Source organism: Neofelis nebulosa, chromosome 8, assembly GCF_028018385.1.
Source record: "Neofelis nebulosa isolate mNeoNeb1 chromosome 8, mNeoNeb1.pri, whole genome shotgun sequence".
Taxonomy (NCBI): domain Eukaryota; kingdom Metazoa; phylum Chordata; class Mammalia; order Carnivora; family Felidae; genus Neofelis; species Neofelis nebulosa.
Window position 1 is genome coordinate 93,040,041 of NC_080789.1, and position 23,838 is coordinate 93,063,878.

At 39.1% G+C, this 23,838-nt stretch overlaps 1 protein-coding gene across 3 annotated transcripts in view; it reads right to left on the minus strand.

Moving 5' to 3' along the window:
* Positions 1–23,838, minus strand: part of DERA (deoxyribose-phosphate aldolase) — a 118,307-nt gene that overhangs the window by 80,805 nt on the left and 13,664 nt on the right. For 2 of the 3 annotated variants that reach the window (XM_058743568.1, XM_058743566.1), the window contains exon 2: positions 10,269–10,334. The exons of the other annotated variant lie outside the window; for it this stretch is intronic. In XM_058743568.1, the coding sequence (XP_058599551.1) occupies positions 10,269–10,334 (66 nt within the window). The remainder of the gene's footprint in view (positions 1–10,268; positions 10,335–23,838) is intronic. 3 annotated transcript variants of the gene reach the window in all.

Genomic DNA, 23,838 nt, shown 5'->3' on the forward strand with positions numbered 1-23,838 from the left:
GAGGCCCACGCCAGGTTCCGCACTGAGCATAGGGCCGCCTTGGGATTCTCTCCCTCTCTCTCTCTCTCTCTCTCTCTCTCTGCCCCTCCCCCCTGCTCACATACACTCTTTCTCTAAATAAAAACATAAAATAAAATTTTTAATGAGCAAAGTAAACCAGGCTGGGTTTCAGAGACCCCAGCTTCTACCGTATTCTCCAGTAATCATGTAAGAGGAAAGTGTAATGAACAGAGATCTCACTCGAATATGTACTTCACTCTGTAAAGAGACCACAATTCGACTCTTCCCCCATCTTCCAGACATAACAAAACTAACACTCCCGGAATGCAGGACATTCACTGAAAACTGAGGGTACTTGGGACGTCTGTGGCTACCAACAGCTAACTCCTTCCAGTCTTGGGTGGTGGTAGGAGAAATACACAACACTCTTGTGTCTCTGCAGTCATTTGAATCTAACCGGCCAGTTGTGCCCTGGCCTGGGCCCAAACCCACAAGAGACACAGACACACCACACCACCAGTCAGTAGGGCATGAGAAGTGTGAGAAACTGTACGTTAGGCAAATAAGGAACGTGTATGGGGAATATCTAGATTCCTAGAGGAGAACTAACTGAAAGCAATGTTTTTGTCATTTTTTACATTCTGTAAATCTAAAACTATTTAGGGTTAGTCCTTTTTAGTTTGAAAAAATCTATTAGCAACAATGAGCTCAAAAAAAGTATGCTTAATGAAATATTAAATTCTGAACTTCCATTTCTCCGAGAAGCTGATGATCTGTAATTTGCACAAAATGCTTTTCAACGTTTACAGTGTGCCAACATAGCTCTACAGACATGTCACTCACTCTAAGACCCAAATCTGCTAAAAAGCATCTTTATACATACTTCAAAAATTAGCAGTTATGTTAAGAAGCTTGTGCTTAAAGATGGCTTTTTAACACGGCCTCAGAAGATGCAGTTCCATAAAGTTCTGAAGCATGACTTTCCTTTCAGATAAAATGAGTATGGATGGTCCCCAAGTTACAATGGTTCAATTTACAATTTTTCAATTTTACAATGATGCAAAAGCAATATGCATTCAGTAGAAACCATACTTCGAATTTTGAATTTTGACCTTTTCCCAGGATAGCAGTATGTGGTAGGATCCTCTCTCATCATGTTGGGCAGCAACAGCCACAGCTCCCAGTCTGCCACGAGATCAGGAGGGTAAACCACCCATACGCTGACAACTCCCCTGCACCCATAACAACCATTCTGTTTCTCGCTGTCAGTACAGGATTTAATACATTCTATGACTACCTGAGGGGCACCAAGGGCCCTGAGGGGCACCTGGGTGGCTCAGTGGGTTGAGCGTCTGACTCTTGATCTCAGCTCAGGTCACGATCCCAGTGTCGTGGGATCGAGCTCTACATATGGCCCCATGCATGGAGCTTAAGATTCATTCATTCATTCTCTCTCTCTCTCTCTCTCTCTCTCTCTCTCTCTCTTCTTCCCCCTGAACCTCCCCTGCTCACTCACTCTCTCTCTCAATAAAATAAAATAAAATAAAATAAAATAAAATAAAATAGGCTTTGTGTCAGATAATCCTGCCCACTTGCTAATGTAAGTGTTCTGAGCATGTTTAAGGTAAACTAGGCTAAGCTATGATGTTTGTTGGATTCGGTGTATTAAACGGATTTTCCACTTACAATATGTCCAACGTATGATGCGTTCGTCAGGGCGTGACCCCACCATATGCTGAGGCAGATCTGTACTCTAAATACTGCTCATTTTTAATCCAAATTTCCGAGCGCATGTATAAGAAGTAGAGCAGTGGTTACTAAGTTGTTGGCTCTAGAAGCCTAACTTCACAAACAACTAGAAAATGCCAGTTTTATATCAGAGTCACGGGTGCTTCAAAGAGAAAATGTGTTAAATTAATTCAAATATTGGCTCATTTTAAAAATCAAATTTATCAAATCCAAGAAAAGAAATTGAGAAGTCTATTTTGTTGAAGGTAAAACATCTGACATCATGGTGACCCCCACTGTAAATTCAGTTAAAGAGGATGGTGTTGAACACATCATTATTTGATTTTGCAACGATAACATGGGTACAAATTTTGTTGGAATATACTATTATGATAAAGACAATTTTCTCATTAAATTAAGAAATCTATGGAGCAGAAAGATACCTGGATATGGATGTGACAGACACATAATTTACAGTTTCATCCAAATAAACTTCCACATTGTAACAAAGTACAAGCTGTAGCTGTCAAATTTTAAATATTTCATATACACACAGAATAAGTGAACTACCTGATCTTTCTGAGAAAGCTGATGTTTAATTAAAAATAAATACTTCTTCCCGGCAGTATCCACATTCTCTTTACTGATCATCAGATGAATATATTAGAAATATTCATCTTACTCTTGGAAGAGCAAGAACCATTTTGTCAGTCAACTAAGCTGATGTACAACTAGCCCTAAACTATTCTATAAACAAGACCTTTGCATGGTTTTTGGCTTTACTGTTTTTTAAAATCAGTTGAAAATCTTTATAAAAAAAAAAACCCGTTAAATAAATAAAACACCAAAAGCCTCCAGCTTTTGAAACTTAGTGAACCACTAGCATGGGTGACAATTGTTTGTAAATATTGCACCCAGGAAGACACTAAGATTTATCACTACAAAAGTAAAGACAAAATTTCAACAAATTAAATGAGGGCATTTCAAGTAGTAAATAAGGTGCTTAGTTTTAAAATTCTAAAGCTGCACTTTGGAATACCACAACTTAATCTGTTTTGAGTATCTACTGCTGTAAAACAAATCACAACAAAATGCCATGGCTAAAATCAGCAACTCTTTTATTATTTCTCCTGATTCTGTGGGTCAAGTGGAGCTGGGACGTGCAAAGTGGTTTCACTCATATACCCAGTGCCTTACAGAAGGCAGCTAGAAGACTGGGCTCTGCTGGGACACTAGATGGCCTTCTCTTTCTCCATGAAGAGCCGGAACCTCTCCCTCTCCAAATGCCTTCTCCAACAGGGTAGCTGAACCTCTTACAAGGCAGCTCAGGGCTCCCAGAATCATAGAAACAGCCAGTAAAGCATCACTTCTGAAAAACTATTGGTTAAATTGAGTCAAGGGCAGCCCGAATCAATGCTGTAGGTGACATGAATCCCAGAAACCTGGTCCATATTTGGAGACTAGTTACCACAAATTCCTATTTTAAGTTGGTTACACTTATATTCTGTACTGGAAGGAAATGAAATTGAGAAGGTTTGAGATTTTACAGTATTTAGATTTAGCAACACATTCCAAAGAATCTTAAGCAGAGGCATCTTATTTGACAAGTTCTGTCTTATCAAATTACATATTATTTTGTTTGCGATGGAGGCAAAAATACATTAGCTGTGAAACTATTTGTGCCAAAATATTTATGCATTTCAGTTTTTAAAAAATGAGAACTGAGAACACCCTCGACTTACAGAATTTGCTCTAAGCTTACCAGATATCTCACCATCTGTAGAGAAAGGATGTTCTCAATTAGAAATAATATGTTCTACAGAGAAGAATCAATTGAAGGTGTCAAGAATTTCAAATTTAAGAAAAAATAAAATGCAACTTTAAAAAAATTAGTGAACATTGTAATTATTTAAAAAAATTTTTCAATGTTCTTCAAAAAACATTTTCAATGTTCTTCAAAAAAATATCAATGATAGGGGCACCAAGGTGGCTCAGTTGGTTAAGCGTCTGACTCTTGCTTTCAGCTCAGGTCATGATCTCACTGTTTGTGAGTTCAAGCCCCACATCACTGTCAGTGCAGAGCCTGACCAGGATTCTCTCTCTCTGCCCCTCCCTCCACCTCTCAAAAAAAAAAAAAAAAAAAAAAAAAAACTTAAAAAAAAATACCAATGACATAATAGATTGATACAGTTAAGAAACTGGTTAAAGCAGGGCAATAACTCAACTTATGTTGCTTTATAATGCTGAGGTAATTAATACGAATACATTTTTTGGCTTTTTTAAAAATTTTTTTTTAACGTTTATTTATTTTTGAGACAGAGAGAGACAGAGCATGAACGGGGGAGGGTCAGAGAGAGGGAGACACAGAATCTGAAACAGGCTCCAGGCTCTGAGCTGTCAGCACAGAGCCCGACGCGGGGCTCGAACTCACGGACCGTGAGATCATGACCTGAGCAGAAGTCGGCCGCTTAACCAACTGAGCCACCCAGGTGCCCCCATTTTTTGGCTTTGATGTACATTAATATATTTTGTTTTAGAATGAATTGTTTTTTAAAAGTTTTTGAATAGAGCTATTTACTCTTGAATAGAAGATCCACTAAAATATAAAAACAAAGTCAGTTGATAAGTATTTTTTAATTATATATCATTTAAAGTATTTTAGCACCCCTTTTCACTGTCTAAAGTATCTAGCTTGCATGCCAGGTCACCCCAATCAAAAATCCTACTCTACGTCAGCCTGGGAACTTTCCCAAGCCTTTCAATCACAAAAGCTCCCTCTGGACTACACTGGAACCTTAACAAATAATATACGAATACAATTCTTACCTAAATCAGTCACTAAGTATTTAGGTGTTTACTATGCATCAGGCACAGGCATGTAATCTAGTGGTTATGTTGGATTGTTTGTTGAATTGTCTATTCAGATGCTGTCAACAGGAGAAGCTTCCCCAAAGCCAAGAGACTCAGACCATTTCATTAGTATACAAATTTCTACCTCCCCCCACCCAGCTCCCCATCACTGCACTTAAGTGACACGCAGCCAATCATCAATAACATTTGAGGAATCAATGATAAACACAGAGATTATACAGAAAGGGGACTGGCAGTTTGGGGAAGCCTTGATACACTAGAACACAGTATTTCAGCCATTCACTTAACCAAGATTCATCACATAGCTACTATCTGATGAGAAATCTTTTGTGCAAGAAGTGTTAGCATCTGAGGGGAAGGAAGAAGAAAACTGTAGGACTCAACAACACAAAGAACCAAATTATAAGCTACACCACTTTGCCACACTTAACGAAATAATTGATACAGGCAAGCTCTGCTGGGACACTTGGTGTCCTTCTCATTCTCCATGTAGGGCCAGAACCTCTCCCTTTCCAAGTGCCTTCTCTAACAGAGTAGCTGAACCCTCACAAGGCAGCTGAGGGCTCCCAGAATCATAGAAACAGCTAGGAAAGCATCACTTCAGCTGCACTCTATTGGCTAACGTGAGCCAAGGGCAGTCCGAATCAATGCTGTAAGAGACATCAATCCGAGACCCGGATACAAAAGACACTGATTGAAAAGTTTGTGGCGAACTAGATGTTCACATGGTATGTAAAGTATCACCTCATACATTACTTGCAGGTCAAAAGGGCAAGCTAGAAGCACAGAATTGGCCAATGCAGCTGCAATCTCCTTAAACAAATGATCAAACTTAGTATCACTGACAGCAGGATTACCAGGCATTCATTATGAGCCTCATGATATGACACAATATATTGGCATCACTTATGAAGTAATCTTACCAGAACTGTTTAATCTCAATCTAATCAGATTTTAAATAAGTGATTGCTAATTTTATATATCAACTTTGGGCCATGGGGTGCCCAGGTATTTGTTCAAACATTATTTCTGGGTGTGTCTTCTAAGGGTGTTTCTGGATGGTATCGACATTTGAATCAGTAGCTTGAGTACAGGAGGTTGCCTTCCCCAATGTGGCTGGGCCTCATCTGATTCGCTGAGTAGAATAAAAGGCTGAGTAAGAAAGAATTCTGTCCACCTGACTGTCTTTGAGCTGGAACACTGATCTTCTCTTGCCTCCGGACTTAGACTTAGACCAGAACTTACACCACTGGCTCTTCTGGGTCCCAGGCTCTCAGATTCAGACTGGAACTTACACCATCTACTCACCTGTCTTGGACCTTTGGACTAGGACTAGAAGTTACAGCATCGGTTCTTCTGGTTCTCAGCCCTTTATACTTGGACTGGAACTGTACCTTGGCTCTCCTAGGTCTCTAGCTCACTAATTGCAGATCTTAGACTTCTCAGACTCCATAATCATGTGAGCCAGTTCCTTATATTAAATCTCTTAATCTGTATCTGTATCTATATTCATGTACCTACTACTGATTCTGTTTTTCAAAAGAACCCAAACTAATGTATGACTTCCAAGTTAAAGGAAATACAGAAGAGAGAAAAATAAGTTAAATGACATCAGGAGGAAATAATCAGATAAACAAGTTAGATAATCTCAAATCATCAAACTCACGGCAGTAAAAGAAACAAGCGCTGCTCCAGATGAAGGGAGACAAATACAACAACGGAATATAATGCCTGGTCCTTATTTAGATTCTGGCTTGAGGGGCACCTGGGTGGCTCAGTCGGTTAAGCATCCAACTTCAACTCAGGTCACGATCTCACGGTCCGTGAGTTCGAGCCCCGCGTCGGGCTCTGGGCTGATGGCTCAGAGCCTGGAGCCTGCTTCGGATTCTGTGTCTCCCTCTCTCTCTGCCCCTCCCCCATTCATGATCTGTCTCTCTCTGTCCCAAAAATAAATAAACGTTAAAAAAAAAAAATTTAGATTCTGGCTTGAACACATCAGTTACAAAATACATTTGGGTCCAACTGGAGAAATTTAAATAAAGATCTGGTATTAGGTAGTATCAGGGAATTATTTCAAATTTGGTTATTGACAATGATATTATGATAGTGTAAGAAAGTACCTTTATTCCTTAAAGACATAAACGAGTATTCACAAATGAAATGTCATGATGTCTACAATTTTAATTTAAAATATTTCAGAAAAACATTGCCAAAGCACACTGTAAACCATTAATGACAGTTGCGTCTAGGTGACTTGTATCTATGGGTGATTTTACATTAGTCCTACTTTTCAGAATGTTTGAAATTTTTAGTAATTAAAGGAAACTATAAACAAAACCAAGCTAAAATAAATAACATAATGAATAAGGGAAACCATGATGGTCAGCCTCCAAAATTGCCCCCAGTGATTCTTGTCTCCTGGTATTCATGCTTCTTCCACAATGAATAGGACTGACCAATAAGATACTGTGGAAATATCAGTGTGTATTTTCCAATATTTGGCAATAAAAGACATTGTGGCTCTTGCCTTACTATCTTGGATCACTCTCTCTGGGAGAAGACAGATGCCACATCACAAGGACACTCAGGCAGCCCTAGGGTGAAGTCCACATTAACAAAAAGCTGAGGGCTCTCACCAGCTGCCAGCACGAACTTGCCAACCATGGGAGGGAGCCACCTTGAAACTAGATCCCAAGCTCCAGTCAACATTTAGGTGACTGCAGCCTTGGCTGATAACTTGACTGCAACCTCATGAGAGACCCCAAACCAAAACCACACAGCTAAAACACTCCCAAGTTTCTGACACACAAAAATTATGAGCTAATAAATGTCTATTGTTTTAGGTTGTTAAGTTTTGGAGCCATTTATTTCATAGCAATACATAACATACAAAAACCAATATGAAAAGTTACCAATAGTAAACAGTGTCACAAGTATAAAATGGCAAACTAAAAGTTTTTTTTCCCCACAACTTTAAAACGTAAATATTTCACACTCCACCAATATAAACATATAAATCAAACCATACCAAAACTTATTTGTATGTGTCTATAAAAACTATACATTTAAGACTAATACATCTCACTGTGTGTGTATATATATTATATATATAATATATATATTATATATATATGGTGTCTCATAGTCTGCATGTGTGTTTGCATCATCTTCACACACACACACACACACACACACACACACACACACACACACAAATTCATATGTTGAAACCTACTCTCCAGTGTGACAGCATTTGGAGGTAGGACCCATAGGAGTTGATTAGTCATGAGAATGAAGCCCTTATGAATGGGATTAGTGCTCTTATAAAAGAGGCCCCAGAAAGATCCCTTGGCCCTTTGCCATGTGAAGTTAACAGTGAAAAGACAGCCATTGATGGAGAAGCCAGTCTTCATCAGACTCCAAATTTGCTGGCACCTTGATTTTGGACTCCCCAGCCTCCAGAACTGTGAGAAATAAATTTCTGTTGTTTATAAGCTGCCCAGTCTGTGGTGTTTTTGTTATAGCAGCCTGGACAGATGGAGACATATTTCCATTAAATTTATTTTTTTATTTATTATTTTTTTAATGTTTGTTTTTGAGAGAGACAGAGACAGAGTGTGAGTGGGCAAGGCGTAGACAGAGAGGGAGACAAAGAATCTGAAGCGGGCTCCAGGCTCCAAGCTGTCAGCACAGAACCCAACGTGGGGCTTGAACTCACAAACCGTGAGATCATGACCTGAGCTGAAGTCGGACACTTAACCGACTGAGCCACCCACGTGCCCCTCCATTAAATTTATTTTTCAAAAAAATTAGTGAAACTCTGGGCGTCAAACAGCATAGTGACAGACACCCATGTTTTTAAATTCAGCCTAATTTATTTACAAAGCTTATCTATTTTTTGGCTTTTCAAAACTTGGTGTCCATCAGTTGTGTTTCTAAACTGTCTTCCAAAGAGTTCCGTTAGCATTGAAAATATCATGTGCTATAATAAAACTGGTGTCAACCAATGACTGACCTCTCTGGGGGGTCAGCTTTTCACCATGCACTGTTTTTACTACTGTTTAAATATGTTCAAAACGATGAAAAAAGCAATACGTTTTACTCTATTGGCATTTTCTTAAACTCTTAAGGGAAGCATTATGAAAAGGTTTTTCAGAAACCAAGTATTTATACCAGGTTCCCAGTATGAAGCATTTCATTAACTATTTCAAAGAACTCTTAACCTACCAGATTGGAACTATACAGTTTTCCTCAGCAATCCGCATATCAAAGCTGTTTGAGAAATGTATTCTTGGCTTGAATCGAGAAGTCAAAGAAAGAGGCAGTTAAAATATCCAGCAGTTTCCCACCTATTTCATTTTTAATTTACTATAGTTCCAAGTGAATTTACTGTAAAACTTCAACAGTACAATGGTAATAATCCAAACCCAGAAGCTATCGACCGGGGCAAAATACTAGATTGGCAATGATGGAAATTCATAAGCACATGGGGTATCAGCTCTGGGTACACAGCACTACCCTGGAAAAAAGGAAATCCCCATTCTGGCTCTGTGATATGGGTCATCATTGGATTTGAAAATGGGAAAACAGTTTTTAAGAGAACAAACTGAGGGTTGGTGGGGGGTGGGAGGGAGGGGAGGGGAGGTGATGGGCATTGAAGAGGGCATCTTTTGGGATGAGCACTGGGTGTTGTATGGAAACCAATTTGACAATAAATTTCATATATTAAAAAAAAAAGAAAATGGGAAAACATGGACAACTGTTTATGAAGCATTTACTCTATGACAGGCCCTCAACAGGTATCTTATAATGTTTTATCATAGTATAGTTGATTAGACGATGTGTCTTCTGTGATAAACTTATCCACAGGCATCATTCAATTAATCTGAACAGCAGGCATGACAGTGCAGAACAAGGCAAGAGACTGGGTTCCAGCTCCAACTCTGTCATAAGAAGAAGACTAGGCAGCCAGAGAAGGGTTCAACAAGCCAGCTCATCCTAACAGATTAGCAGAAATTAACTACAGGTCCAAGAGAAGGAAGACATTTCAAATACTGTGTATAATGTGAATGAAGACCAATTCAGGAATGGTTATAGCCTGTTACCAAAACAATCACAAAGGCAAAGAGGTGTGGTTGGCAATAAATAAGTGGTTGCATAGGTAAGGTCACGTCATAGACACAAGACACTGAAATTCAGACACAAGACACTCCAGACTTAAAATACTGGACCACTGTTAATTTATTTAATCAGTTGGTATATATGATAGAATGGAAAAAGGGGAAAACTACAGTCAAATTTCTCCCAGTTCTGTAGAATAAATACTTACTTCTTTAAAAACCTGGGAGGGAAAAACTAAAGCTTAGTTTAAAATGGTTAAAAGAGGGGTGCCTGGCTGGCTCAGTCAGTACAGCGTGTGACTCTTGATCTCGGGGTCATGAGTTTGAGCCTCACACTGGGTGTAGAGAGTACTTAAATAAATAAAACTTTTTAAAAAATTAATTAATTAAATAAAATGGTTAAAAGAAAAAGGTAAACGGGGAAAAAACAGGGCCAAATGGGTAGGCTCTTTTGCTTTCGATGTCAAATTATAATGTCAAATGCAGACGTAAATCAAATGGGGATATTCTGAAGGGATATTCTGAACAAGTATAACTTAGAACACTTACATGCATTCTCTGGGTAGGGCGGAACGAGGTGGCTGAGAAGGCAGGAGAAGCATTCTAAGAAAGACCCTGAGGTGAAAGAACTCAAATTTAGTTCAGGAATAATCAAACGTTTTTTTAAATTTTTATTTTGTCTGAAGAATCAAGTACAGAGAGACAGAAACAAAGGCTGAAAGACAGGCTGGGAATGTATCATGAAAGGTGAAGATGGGCAGATGAATACTAGACTGAATCTAATGCAACAGACAAATGGAAGACACTGAAAGTTTTAAACCCAGGAAGTGTAATACTAGTGCCCTAGTATTCTAAAGGCAAATTCAAAAGTTCTTCAAGCCATCTACTTAGGTATAAGCAATAGCTAATCTAAGTTTCAGTATCTCCTTAAAACTACTCTAGTTGGCCAGATTACCATTACAAAACAAAAAACTAAAATGGTATCTGGAAGGCAAAGTCAACAAAGAACACAGATTAACAAGAAAATTTATGACTAATGTAAATATTCAACTTTTCATAACAAGCCAAACTTCACATACCCAAGTTAACAAATTTAAATCCTGACTCCTAAACAAAACTTTCATTTGGGCCCTCAATGCCTTAATACATATCTGAAAAAGACATGGTATCGATTAACCACCATCAGAGGTATTCCCTTCAATCTACAAATTCCCTTAGGTATTATATCCCTGGTCCTATTTTTCTGATTACAACAGACTGACACCTTACTTGCTCCCCCTCTCCAAATAATACTGACACGTCTATTCAAATAAATTTATAAGCCCTCTACCTAGAACACTATTCCTTCTATTCTCACAGAGCTAGCTCCCACTACCCATCCATGGGTATCAGTTTAAATATTCTCTATGAATCTCTCCTTGATGCCCCATATACATTATGTGTCCCTGTTAATGGGTTCCCTCAACATCCTGTACTGCTTCTGCTGTCAAGAGTACCACAGAGAAAAATAGAAGGAATAAATGAAATTTGATATTCAGTGTTACTAACCTTCCCTACTCAATTCTGAAAACACCAGCAGTTAGTTTTATGTTCACCTATGCAAAAGACCAGATGATTCAATTCTGCAGAAACTGCTCAGGCCAAGAAAAAAGACCCCCAGACACTGAACTTGGAGTCTCGGTGAAATGGCCCAGCAATATCACCCTATGGCTTATGAGTCCCATCCATGTCCAGAACGCTTCTAATAAGCTTTTTACTGCTACAAAGCTTGGAGGAAATGCACAAGACAACCCTCACTTCTGAAACCAATTATAAGCTCATGGGGAATGGATCCCCAAAACCACCTCAGATTTGATAATTTACTAGAAGGCTTACAGAACTCGCTGAAAGCTACAAAGCTGTTATACTCATGGTGATGGTTTATCACAACAAAAAGATATGGATTAAATTCCGCCAAGGGAAGAGACAGAGGGTCCAGGAGGGTTCCAAACACAGAGCTTCCAGTTGAACAAAGGACAGATTTGCTCTCAGTGGAGCAAAAGACAGTGTTAATACCTCCTGGTAGTGACATGTGAGAATATGTACAGAGTACTGCCAACCAAGGAAGCTCACCTAAGCTTTGACGTCCAGAGTTTTTATCGGGGGATGGTCACAGAGATGTGGTTAATTCTCAGGGGCTGATCTCAGTCTCCAGCCCCTCTGGGAGTAGAGCTGATACCACTTGACCCAAAGTACTCAACATGAACCACATTGTTAGACTATCTGTCATGGCCCAAAGCCCCAAGTAAATACACTATGAGGCAGGACATTCCAGGGCTTAGGGTGAAAGAGAAACCTCTTTGGACAAGACTAAATTCTTTACTACACAAATGTCTCATTCGTAAATATGAATGGACAAAAAAAGATTATCTGATATATGAGGAAAGCTTCAAACACAAAAGATACAGCATAAAAACAACTAGAGGGGAGTAGAGAGGAGCGAGTGGAGGGCACTCAGAAGAAAACATTGCAGGAAGCAGGAGAAAACTTGAAATTAGAAAGCTAAGGAGCTCTTAGAAATTAAAAATGTTATGTCAGAAATGAAAAGTCCACACCACCAAAGCACATCGCTATGACATTTCAGAATGCTAAAGACAATGAGAATATTTTTTCACCTTCCAAAAAGAAAAATGAAGGAGATCACATTACATAATGGGGACAAGAACAGCAGCAAATTTGTCAACGAGAACACGGCATAGAATCTAGAATACAAGAGACTGCTGGCGAAGACAATGGAATGGGAAGATCCTAAGCTCATCTTGTCCCATGGATACAACCAGATAACGTCCACATCAGTGTAAATAACCCAGAAAACGACCTGAAGATGGGCAGAACAGACTCTCCACAGCTAAATGTAGAGAAGAGGCCACATCAAAGAGGGTAGGCAGACTGCTGGACTGTCCTGAGGAAGGAGAGACATGCAGGTGCAGACAGGGGAGAGAAACAGACCTGCACACCACGCACATATGGGGAATCCCAACTAGGAAGATGAATCCCCATAACATTCGGCTTTGGAAGCCAGAGAGGCCTAATTTCATGAGTTCTTACAATCAGCAGGGCTTAATGTCTGGAACTTTAAAAATCTGTGGGGTCAGCTCTGGGAGAGTCAGAGAGCAGGGTGTGGGAGGAAATGGAGTCCTGCCCCTAGAGACACAACACAACAAACAGCCCCTGGGGAAATACAACATGGAAGTAGCAGTATGAAAATGACTAGGACATGTGAGAGGGAAATTTCTTTACTAATCTGAATGTGTGCTGGAGAGGCTTCTCCAAGAACTACAGACTTCTTGAAAGACTTCTCTAAGAACTAAAGAGCTGACGGTCACCATTTCCCTCCCTCACCCCCCAGCCTAGACACATGGACACCCGTAGGAACCAGGCCCAGCCACTACTCTCCACCTAACTTGCTGCCCTCACATACCCCTGTGCACACACCTCCTACAGCCAGGTCTCTCCTCCAGGTTCCCTCCCACAGCAGACCCCTGCAAACCTTGCTAACATTGTGCACCCCACCCCCATATTCTCCCGGGGACTCGCCCTTCTAGCCTCGTGGCAGTTTTCTAAAGTGAATCTAGGTCCCCTTCCAGCAGGCCTGTACAAACCTTGCTAACACTGTGCACCACAGGCCAGCTTTCTCCTGTAGACCTGCCCCTTCCAATACATCCTTGGCCACGGCCCATTGAAAGTGGTGCCATAAGCAGGGTGAGAAATGGTGCCTGGAAATGTGCGAGCAGCCCCGACAGGAGCCAGCACCACTCCAAAGTGACTCCTGCCCTGGAAAGAAGGGAACATAACCATACACACCTGTCTGACTGTGAACCCAGAAGTGGGCTGGGGCAGACATCTGGTCTGAATGCAGGCCCTGCCCACCAGTGAATGCTTCTCAAGAGACACCACAGGAAAAGCACCCTACAGTTCAGTGCTATTGCATTTCTGGAAAATGCCGGGTCTGACTCAACTCAAGCCCAAGGTGGTCCCAGACTGGCCCACTAACACCACAGGGATAAAACCTGCCCACAAGAGGCAAAGACAGCCACTGCAGACAACTGGACTAAAGGCAAAAGTGGCTTAGCCAAAACAGCAGGGTGCACACTACATGAGAGACACCCCTATGCCACGTTCTGGTGAACAAGGGACACTGCACTCCAGGGTACTACAGGATCTCTTCTTCATAAGGCCACTACTTTCAAGAGCAGAAGACGTAGCTGACTTCTTGAGGAGAAGAGAAATGAGAAGACAGAGGAATATGTCCTACATGAAAGAACAGGACAAAAATCACAGCAAGAGAGCTAAATGAAACAGATAATATGCCTGAAAGAGAATTTAAAGTAATGGTCATAAAGATACTCACTGGACTTGAGAAAAGAGTGGAAGACCTCAGTGAGACTCTCTACAGAGTCAGAAAATGTAAAGAAGAACCAATCACAGACAAAGAACTCAATAACTGAAACTAAAAATATGCTAGATGGAATACATAGTAGACTAGAGGAAGTAGAACAGATCAATGACCTAGAGGACAGAAAGTCATCAAGCTGAGCAGGCGAGAGAGAAAAAATAATAAAAAATGAAAGTAGACTTAAGGAACTCAGCAACACCATGCAGCATAATAATATTTGCATTATAGGAATCCCAAAAGGGGAAGAGAGAGAAAAGGGGGCAGAAAAATTATCTGAAAAAATAACAGCTGAAAAAATTATCTGAAAAAATAACATGAATCTGGGAAAGGAAACAGAAATCCAGATCCAAGAAGCACAACAAAATCAACCCAACGAGGGCCACACCAACTCACACAATAATTAAAATGGCAAAAAGTACTGATAAAGAGAGAATTTTAGAAGCAACAAGAGAAAAGAAAATAGTTACACACAAGAGAAACCCCATACAGCTATATGCTGATTTTCAGCAGGAATTTTGCAGGCCAGAGGCAGAGTGGCATGATATATTCAAACTACTGAAAGGGAAAAAAAAAAACAAAAAAAAAACCTGCAGCCAAGAATACTCTATCCAGCAAGACTATCATTCAGAATAGGAGAGATAAAGTTCCTAGACGAACAGAAGTTAAAGGAATCATGACCTACAAGAAATGTTAAAGGGGATTTTGTGAGTAGAAGACCATAAGTAGGAGTATGAAAAGTAGGAAGCACAAAAGCAGTAAAATTAGGCATATTTATAAAAAATAAGTCAAGGGGCACCTGGGTGGCTCATTTGGTTGAGCATCTGACTTCGGCTCTGGTCAGGATTCCATAATTCATAAATTCGAGCCCTGCATCAGGCTCTGTGCTGACAGCTCAGAGCCTGGAGCCTGCTTCAGATTCTGTGTTTCCCTCTCTCTGCCCCTTCCCCGCTCATGCTCTGTCTCTCTCTCTCAAGAATGAATAAATGTTAAAAATTTTTTAAAAATCAGTCAAAAGATTCACAAAATAAAGGGATGTAAATAAAGTATGACACCATATATCTAAAATGTGGGGGGAGAGGAGTAAAGAATGAGTTCAAGCTTAAGTGACCACTAACTTAATATAGATTGCTATAGCATAACATTATATACCTAATTCTAACCACAAATCAAAAACCAGTAATAGATACGCAAAAAATAAAAAGAAAAGAATCCAAGTATATCACTAAAGAAAGCCAGTGAACCATGACAGAGAAGAGCAAGATAAGAAAGGAACAAAGAACTACAAAAACTACCATAAAATAAGTAACAGAATAAATACATAGCTGCCAATAATTCCTTCGAATGGAAATGGACTAAACATTCCAATCAAAGACACAGGGTGACAGAATGAATAAAAAAGCAAGACTCCTCTATAAGCTGCCTACGAGAGTCTTGTTTCAGACCTAAAGACATAAATAGATTGAAAGTGAGGGAATGGAAAACCATTTACATTGCAAATGGAAGTGAAAAGAAAGCTGAGGTAGCAATACATATATATATCAGACAAAATAGACTTTAAAACCAAGACTGTAACAAGAGACAAAGAAGGACACTATATAATCATACAGGGAACAATCCAACAAGAAGATATAGCAATTGCAAATATTTATGCACCAAACATGGTAACATCCAAATACATGAAGCAGCTAGTAACAAACCTAAAGGAACTAATCAATAGCAATACGATAATACTACGGGACTTTAACATCCCACTTACATCAATGGATAGATCATCCAAACAAGAAAAGAGTGGCTTTGAATTACACATTGGACCAGATGGATCTAACAGATATATACTGAACAATCAATCCTAAAACAGCAGAAACAAATTCTTTCAAGTACATATGGAACATTCTCTAGAATATATCACATATCAGCCCACAAAACAAGTCTCAACAAATTCAAAAAGACTGAAGTCACACCAGGCATCTTTTCCTACCACAAAGCCATGAAACTAGAAATCAACCATAAGAAAAAAACTGGAAAGAGCACAAATACATGGAGGTTAAATAACATGCTAATGAACAATGAATAGGTCAACCAAGAAATCAAAGAGGAAATTAAAAAATCCATGGAGTCAAATGAAAATGAAAACACATGGTCCAAAATCTTTGGGATATAACAAAAGCTGTTCTAAGAGAGGTTTATAACAATACAGACCTGGCTCAAAAAGCAAGAAAAATCTCAAGTAAACAACCTAACCTTACACCAAGGAGCTAGAAAAAGAAAAAAACAAAATCCAAAACCAGTAGAAGGAAGGAAATAATAACATCGGTGGGGTGGGGGTGGGGAACTAAAAAACAACAGTTCACTGAAACCAGGAACTGATTATTTGAAAGGATAAACAAAATTGATAAACCCTTAAACAGACTCAATAAAAAAATGGGGGGGGGGGGGGACTCAAATAAATAAAATCAGAACTCAAAGAGGAGAATAACAACACCACAGAAATACAAAGGATTATGGGGCGCCTAGGTGGCTCAGGTGGGTGAGTGTCCAACTTCAGCTCAGGTCACAATCTCGCTGTTTGTAGGTTTGAGCTCTGTTTCAGGCTCTGTGCTGTCAACTCAAACCCTGGAGCCTGCTTCAGATTCTGTGTCTCTCTCTGCCTCTCTCCCATGTGTGCTCTATCTCTGTCTCTCAAAAATGAATAAATGTCAAAAAAAAGAAAGAAATACAAAGGATTATGAGAGAATATTATGAAAAATTATATGTCAACAAACTGGACAACCTAAAAGAATGGATAAATTCCTAGAAACATATAATCCCCCAAAACTGAAGCAGGGAAAAATAGACAATTTGAACAGACCAATTAGCAGCAATTAAAAAAAGGGTAATCAAACCAGTAATCAAAAATCTCCGAACAAACAAAAGTTCAGGACGAGAAGATTCACATGTGAATTCTACCAAATATTTAAAGAAAAGGTAGTATCTGTTCTTTTACTTTTTTATTTTTTTTTCTTAACGTTTATTTATTGAGAGACAGAGAGAGACAGACCATGAGCATGGGAGGGGCAGAGAGAGGAGGAGACACAGAATCTGAAGCAGGCTCCAGGCTTTGAGCTGTCAGCACAGAGCCCGATGCGGGGCTTGAACTCACAAACCACGAGACCATGACCTGAGCCGAAGTCAGACGCTCAACCAACTGAGCAACCCAGATACCCCTATTCTTTTAAAGAAAGCTCCCAAATTGATTCTATGAGGTCAATACTACCTTAGTACCAAAAGCAGATAAGGACACTACCAAAAAAGAGAACTATAAACCAATTATCTCTGATGAATATAGATGCAAAAATTGTCAACAAAATATTAACAAACAAAATCCAACAATACATTAAAAAAATCACTCTGCATGATCAAGTAAGATTTATTCATAATCAATCAATGTGATACATCACATCAAGAAAAAGGACAGAAACCATAGGACCACTTCAACAGATGCAGAAAAAGCATGTGATAAACTACAATATCCATCTATAATGAAAGCCTTCAACAAAGCAGGCTTAAAAGGAACATACCTCAACATAGCAAAGGCCATATATGAAAAATCCTCAACTAACATCATGCTCAAAACTGAGAGATTTCCCTGAAAATCAGGAACAAGACAAGGATTTCCACTCTCATCACTTTTATTCACCATAGTACTAGAAGTCCTAGCCATAGCAGTCAGATAAGAAAAGTAAATACAAGGCATCCAAATTCATAAGGAAGAAGTAAAACTTTCACTATTTGCAGATGACATACAGAAAACCCTAAAGACTGCATCAAAAACTACTAGACCTGATAAATGAATTCAGCAAAGTCACAGAATATAAAATCAATTTACAGAAATCTGTTGTATTTCTATACACTAATCATGAAGCAGGAGAAAGAGATATTAAGAAAACAACTCAAATTACAACTGCACCAAAAATAATAAAATACCTAGGAATAAGCTTAACCAAGAAGGGGAAATATCTGTACTCCATGAACTGTAAAACACTGATAAAAGAAATTGAAAATGATACAAATAAGTAGAAAGATATCCAATGCTCATGGACTGGAAGAATAAATATTGTTAAAATGTCCATGCTACCTAAAGCAATCTACAGATTTAATGCAATCCCTCTCAAAATACCAATAGCATTTTTCACAGAACTAGAACAAACAATCCTAAAACCTGTATGGAACCACAAAAAGCCAAAGCATCTTTAAAAAGAAGAATAAAAATGGAGGTATCACAATTTCAAATTCCAAGATACACTACAAAGCTGTAGTAATCAAAATAGTATGGTACTAGCAGAAAAACGGACACATAGATTAATGGAACTGGATAAATAGCTCAGAGATAAATCCACAATTATATGGTCAACTAGTTTCAATTTAATTTCAAAGGAGACAAGAATATGCAATAGGGGAAAAGACAGTCTCTTCAAATAAATGCTGCTGGGAAAACTGGACAGCTACATGCAAAAGAATGAAACTGAACTGCTTTCTCACATCATAAGTACACACACACACAAAAAAAACTCAAAATGGAGTAAGGACCTAAATGTGACACCTGAAACCATAAAAATCCTAGAAAAGAGGACCGGCAATTTCTTTGACATTGGCCATAGCAACATTTCTCTAGATATGTCTCATGAGGCAGGGGAAGCAAAAGCAAAAATAAACTATTGGGACAACATCAAAATAAAAAGCTTTTGCACAGCAAAGAAAACAACGGATAAATTTAAAAGAAACCTACTGAATGGGAGAAGATATTTGCAAATAACATACCTGAAAAAGAATTATTATCCAAAGTATATAAAGAACTTACACAACTCAACATCAAAAAAAATCCAATTAAAAATGGGCAGGAGAGGTGCGCCTTGCTGGCTCAGTCAACTGAACATTTGACTCTTGATTTCAGCTCAGGTCATGATCCCAGGGTCATGGGATCAAGCTCCATGTCAGGCTCTGTGCTGAGCATGGAGCCTGCCCGATATTCTCTCTCTCTCTCTCTCTCTCTCTCTCTCTCTCTCTCTCTCTCTCTCTGTCCCTCTGCTCCTCTCCCCTATTCACTCTCTCTAAAATAAAATTTTTAAAAAATGGGCAGAAGACATGAACAGACTTTTCTCCAAAGAACACACACAGATGGCCAACACACACACGAAACGTCACTGAGTGATGCTCAGTATCACTCACCATAAGGGAAATAAAAATAAAAACCAGGATGAGATACCACCTCACATCTGCCAGAATGACCACAATCAAAAGCAAAAGAAACAACAAATGTTGTCTAGAATGTGAAGAAAAAGGAACACTTGGCCTCTGCTGGTGTGTCCACTGTGGAAAACAGTATGGAGGTTCCTCAAAAAATTAAAAAAAGAATTACTGTATGATCCAGTAATTCCACTATTGGGTATTTACCCAAATAATATAGAAACACTAATTCAAAAAGATATACGCACCTCTACATTTATAGCAGCATTATTTACCAAGCCAAATTATGGAAGCAGACCAAGTATAACGCTATGGTCAATAAAAATGTATACAGCTATATACACATAGACATATGGTCAATAAAAATAAAATAATATTTTAGGAGTGCCTGAGTGGCTCATTTGGTTAAGCATCCAACTCTTGAATTCGGCTCAGGTCGTGATCCCAGTGTCGTGGGATAGAGCCCCACATTGGGCTCTGTGCTGAGTGTGGAGCTTGCTTAAGATTCTCCCTCTCCCTCCCTCTCCCTCTCCCTCTCCCTCTTTTTCTTTCTCTTTCTCTTTCTCTTTCTCTTTCTCTTTCTTTTTCTCTTTCTTTCTCTTTCTCTCTCTCTCTCTTTCTCTCTCTCTCTCTCTCCCCCCCTTGGCCCCTGCTTGTACTCTTTCTCTGTCTCTCTAAAATAAAACAATCAATAAAAATAAGATAATACTTTAAACAAGAGAAGAGGTGAAGCATTTTATAATTAATCAGGATGAATACCAGCAGGCTTTATATTGTGTGACAAAAGGGTATGGGGAATATTGTTTACATTTCTCTTGTTTTCTCAAAGGAATCTTCTCAAAGCATTAGCTGACCAAAAAACTCAGGTGTGAGAGTTTGAGCCCAAGATTGAAACCAAAGAGCCAACCTCACCTCAATGCTTATAAACTACTGGCTATTTATAAATTCCTTTTCACTCTAATAATTCTCCCAAGAGATGTGCTATCAGGGGCACATCCCACATTAAGGATCACTGTTTGTCTCCCAGTAATTCTCTATGTTGAATCCTGCTATTTCTTTTTCCCTCTATTTCAGAAATGTCATTAGCAACCATTATACTCCTAAATGAGGCAGCTTTTCCTTTCTTACAGACCATCAGGACTTACATTCTAGGCTTAACATATGGACTTATACCATGACTGAAATATCACTGTATCCCAGATGCTCTGCTTTATAAGGATAAGAGAAAATATCTCAGAAACAAGATGACAAAAAGTTCTTTACAGTTTCTTTTACTTTCTACCTGGCCTATCCTTCACCTTTATGAAATGGATGCACTCTATCCACCTAAATCAATTATTGTCTGTTCAGCCTCTATCTATGCTTATGACCGTGTCAGGCAAAGCAAGTTAGGGATCTACATGGGTTTCGTCCGTGCTTGTCAAATTCAGAACACACACATGTGCTCGCACACACACACACACACACACACAATTTACCAAACATTGCTGTGCATTAATCCTTAAACTGACAATACCCTTTAAAACCTGTCCTCTAAAAAATCACTTCCTTCATGCTTTTCAGCCAAATTAACATCTTAAACAAAATTGCTGAGAGAGAAAAATCTCCCATATCACAAGACATTTCATTGCCAAGATCTTGGTTTTACTCCTATACACTCTCATGAATGTACACCATAAGTTACTAAACCATGTCCGGATTTCCAAATATACAGTCTTTCAATTTAACATACTCTGGGAAAACTTCTGATAAGAGTTTCTCCAAACCCCTAAATGTGCCTAGTGTTCAGAATGAATCATTAGACCTTAGAGAAATTCACCAAGAAGCTAGACAACTGTGGCCCCCTGTTGGGTAAAGATTCAACTCTCAGTTCTTTGAGAAGATTTGATCAATTATTCCAGGAGCTAAGAGCTGCCAAGAAAATCTATTTAACACTTTCCTCTCAGTGAGAGAGTAGATGACACACTTTCCTAAATTAAAATTTGAAAATGTGCAAAAAAGCCCTGCTACTTATTGAGTTCATATTGTAAGTCAATAAAAAAGATGCATAAAGCAACTACCTGTGCTGCGTGTTGTGCTAGTCTTACAAGAGTCTGGGGGATACTTACGTGCTAAAACAAACCTGTAGACAATCTGTCCCATCAAAAATGTAACTGGAATGCTACAGAATGGAACTACAAATAATAAGATTGATTTCATTTAAATTTAAATAAGCATGTTAAACTCAAGAAAACATAGAATAAATATGTTAATGGAACCTAGACTTTATATAAAACCTATTCTTATTTTTCCTGAGACCGATTTCACCATTTGCACTGCCTTCCACTCTCACCACACACTCAACGTCCTTCCACTCTCACCACACACTACTCATGAATTTAAGGTACTATGTGACCTCTCCCAGGAACATTTAAGTTTTACCTCTCTGGTAAGATATAGCAAATTATGAATGACAAATTTTATAAAGGGTATTAAATTATTTCAAAAGTTTATGAATTTATATTATTCCTAATACTTAATCTCTTATGCAAATATTTTTAAATGACCTACTGAGAACCACTACAATCTCGCTATTGAAATTTGTATGTTTGAATTTTGAAGCCCATGTCTACTTTTACAAAAAAAAAATATTGCTATTCTTAGGTGAATGGCATATAAGTACTTGTCTATGATTATTTACCTAAAATGGTCATAGAGTGGTACCAAGGGGACTTACTGAACAAACGCCTACTCCATAGTCTGGGTATTGATCAATTTCCAAAGATTCTGATTACAGGAGAAAAAAATAGAAAAATAAAAGAATTTGGGATGAATAAATTACCATCTGGGTGAAAAAAACCCAGTGATAACTACCTTTTGTCACATTTCCATATGGAGGAAAGCAAATCACTATGAAGGTATTGAGTACATATGTAGTTTCAACCCCGTTACGTGCCAGCACACTTGGGCTCCAGCTGCCCGAGACCCTTTGAATCTCTCCCTCACAACCCCTTGTTATATTCCAGTCAACATATACCCTTGTTCACAATGAGTTATTCTTTAGCTTTAGGGCCAGAACTTTCCAACACCTCTACTGTATCTGTGTAAAAGGAAAAGTACTTAATTCCTATTGTGGCTCACTTTGTTCCAGGCACCATGCCAGTTGCTATACGTGTAATACCTCATTTAATCTCCACAATTATTCTATGCCCTAGCTGTTACCCACCATCACTTTTATGCACTTTTATTTTAGGTGTGCAAACTCAGAAATCACAGGTGGACGAATCAGAATTTGAATCCCAGGCATTCTGACTTCAAAGTCTAACTTGCTTTCCCCAAAACAGCTCTATTTAATGAAATGGGTAACCATCAAGCATATGTTTATTTGCAAAGAAATTTTAATCTGAGCTACATCTAGAGCTACAGAACCAAATTCTCAAACTTGAACAAGAGATCACCCTTTGAACTAAATGAACTAAGTGAACATTCAAAGTGAAGTACGTTTTGAAAGGAAAATAAAAACTAAAACAAGAGAAACATTTCTGGTGGAGCTATCATATGTATTAAACAAGCCTTATATCATCTCCTCCCTACCTTTTGATTTGCAGGAAATACCAAATGTTTTCCAGATCCCTACTTACCACAGTCTCCTGCTCTCTGGTAATGCCTGTATCTGTGTTCAAAAAAAATATTTAAACACGCAGAAGGAGCTTGGCATGTAGGTGTACCCCTTAAACAGCAGGCATCTAACATGTGCTAAAACACCCTGACTGTAAGCAGACAGGGCTTGAGTTGATATTGTCTCCCAAAACAAACAAACAAACCCCCGCTACATTATGGAGCACAGTGATTGCCAACACTGCCTGGGCATATCTGTTCAAAACTGAATTTGAGCGGTATTCACCACCTGCTGGGTGCTGATTCAAAAAACTCCGCTTCCCCCAGCACCTCATCTCCTTCTGTAATTTCTCCTCAGGAGGTTCTTTCGTGGCACAGGTTTTGACAAGGTGGCTGATTTTCCCCGTGCTTTCAGATGCTCTGTGACAAGTCACCAAAAACTTTAAAGCACCACCACCCCTCCTTTTACAAAGTCATTAGACGTGCCAACTCAGAAGTTGGTCTGAGTTCGCTCTACAGTAACAACTTGGCGGCCACGTTCATCTGGAAGCATTCCCCCTGGTGATGCACCACAGGAACACGGGCTTCCTGCAGCCTGCTCCTGGGGGCAGGGGAAACCTGAAGCTGTCATGGGTGTCACATGCCTGTGGAAGTCATGTGCCTGTGTCAGCTCTCTAGGGAAGCTGGTTCCCGTCCAATTCTCACAGAGAAGGCTACTCCTGTCTGCAGGCAGGGTTTCACAGCAGCACATCTAGAAGACTGGAGACTTTACTTAAAGTCAACTGTACAAAACACAGAGCAGCCGGAAGACAAAACGGTGAGATCTCAGGTACGCAAGAAGGCTCCCCGTCACCCAATATTCCC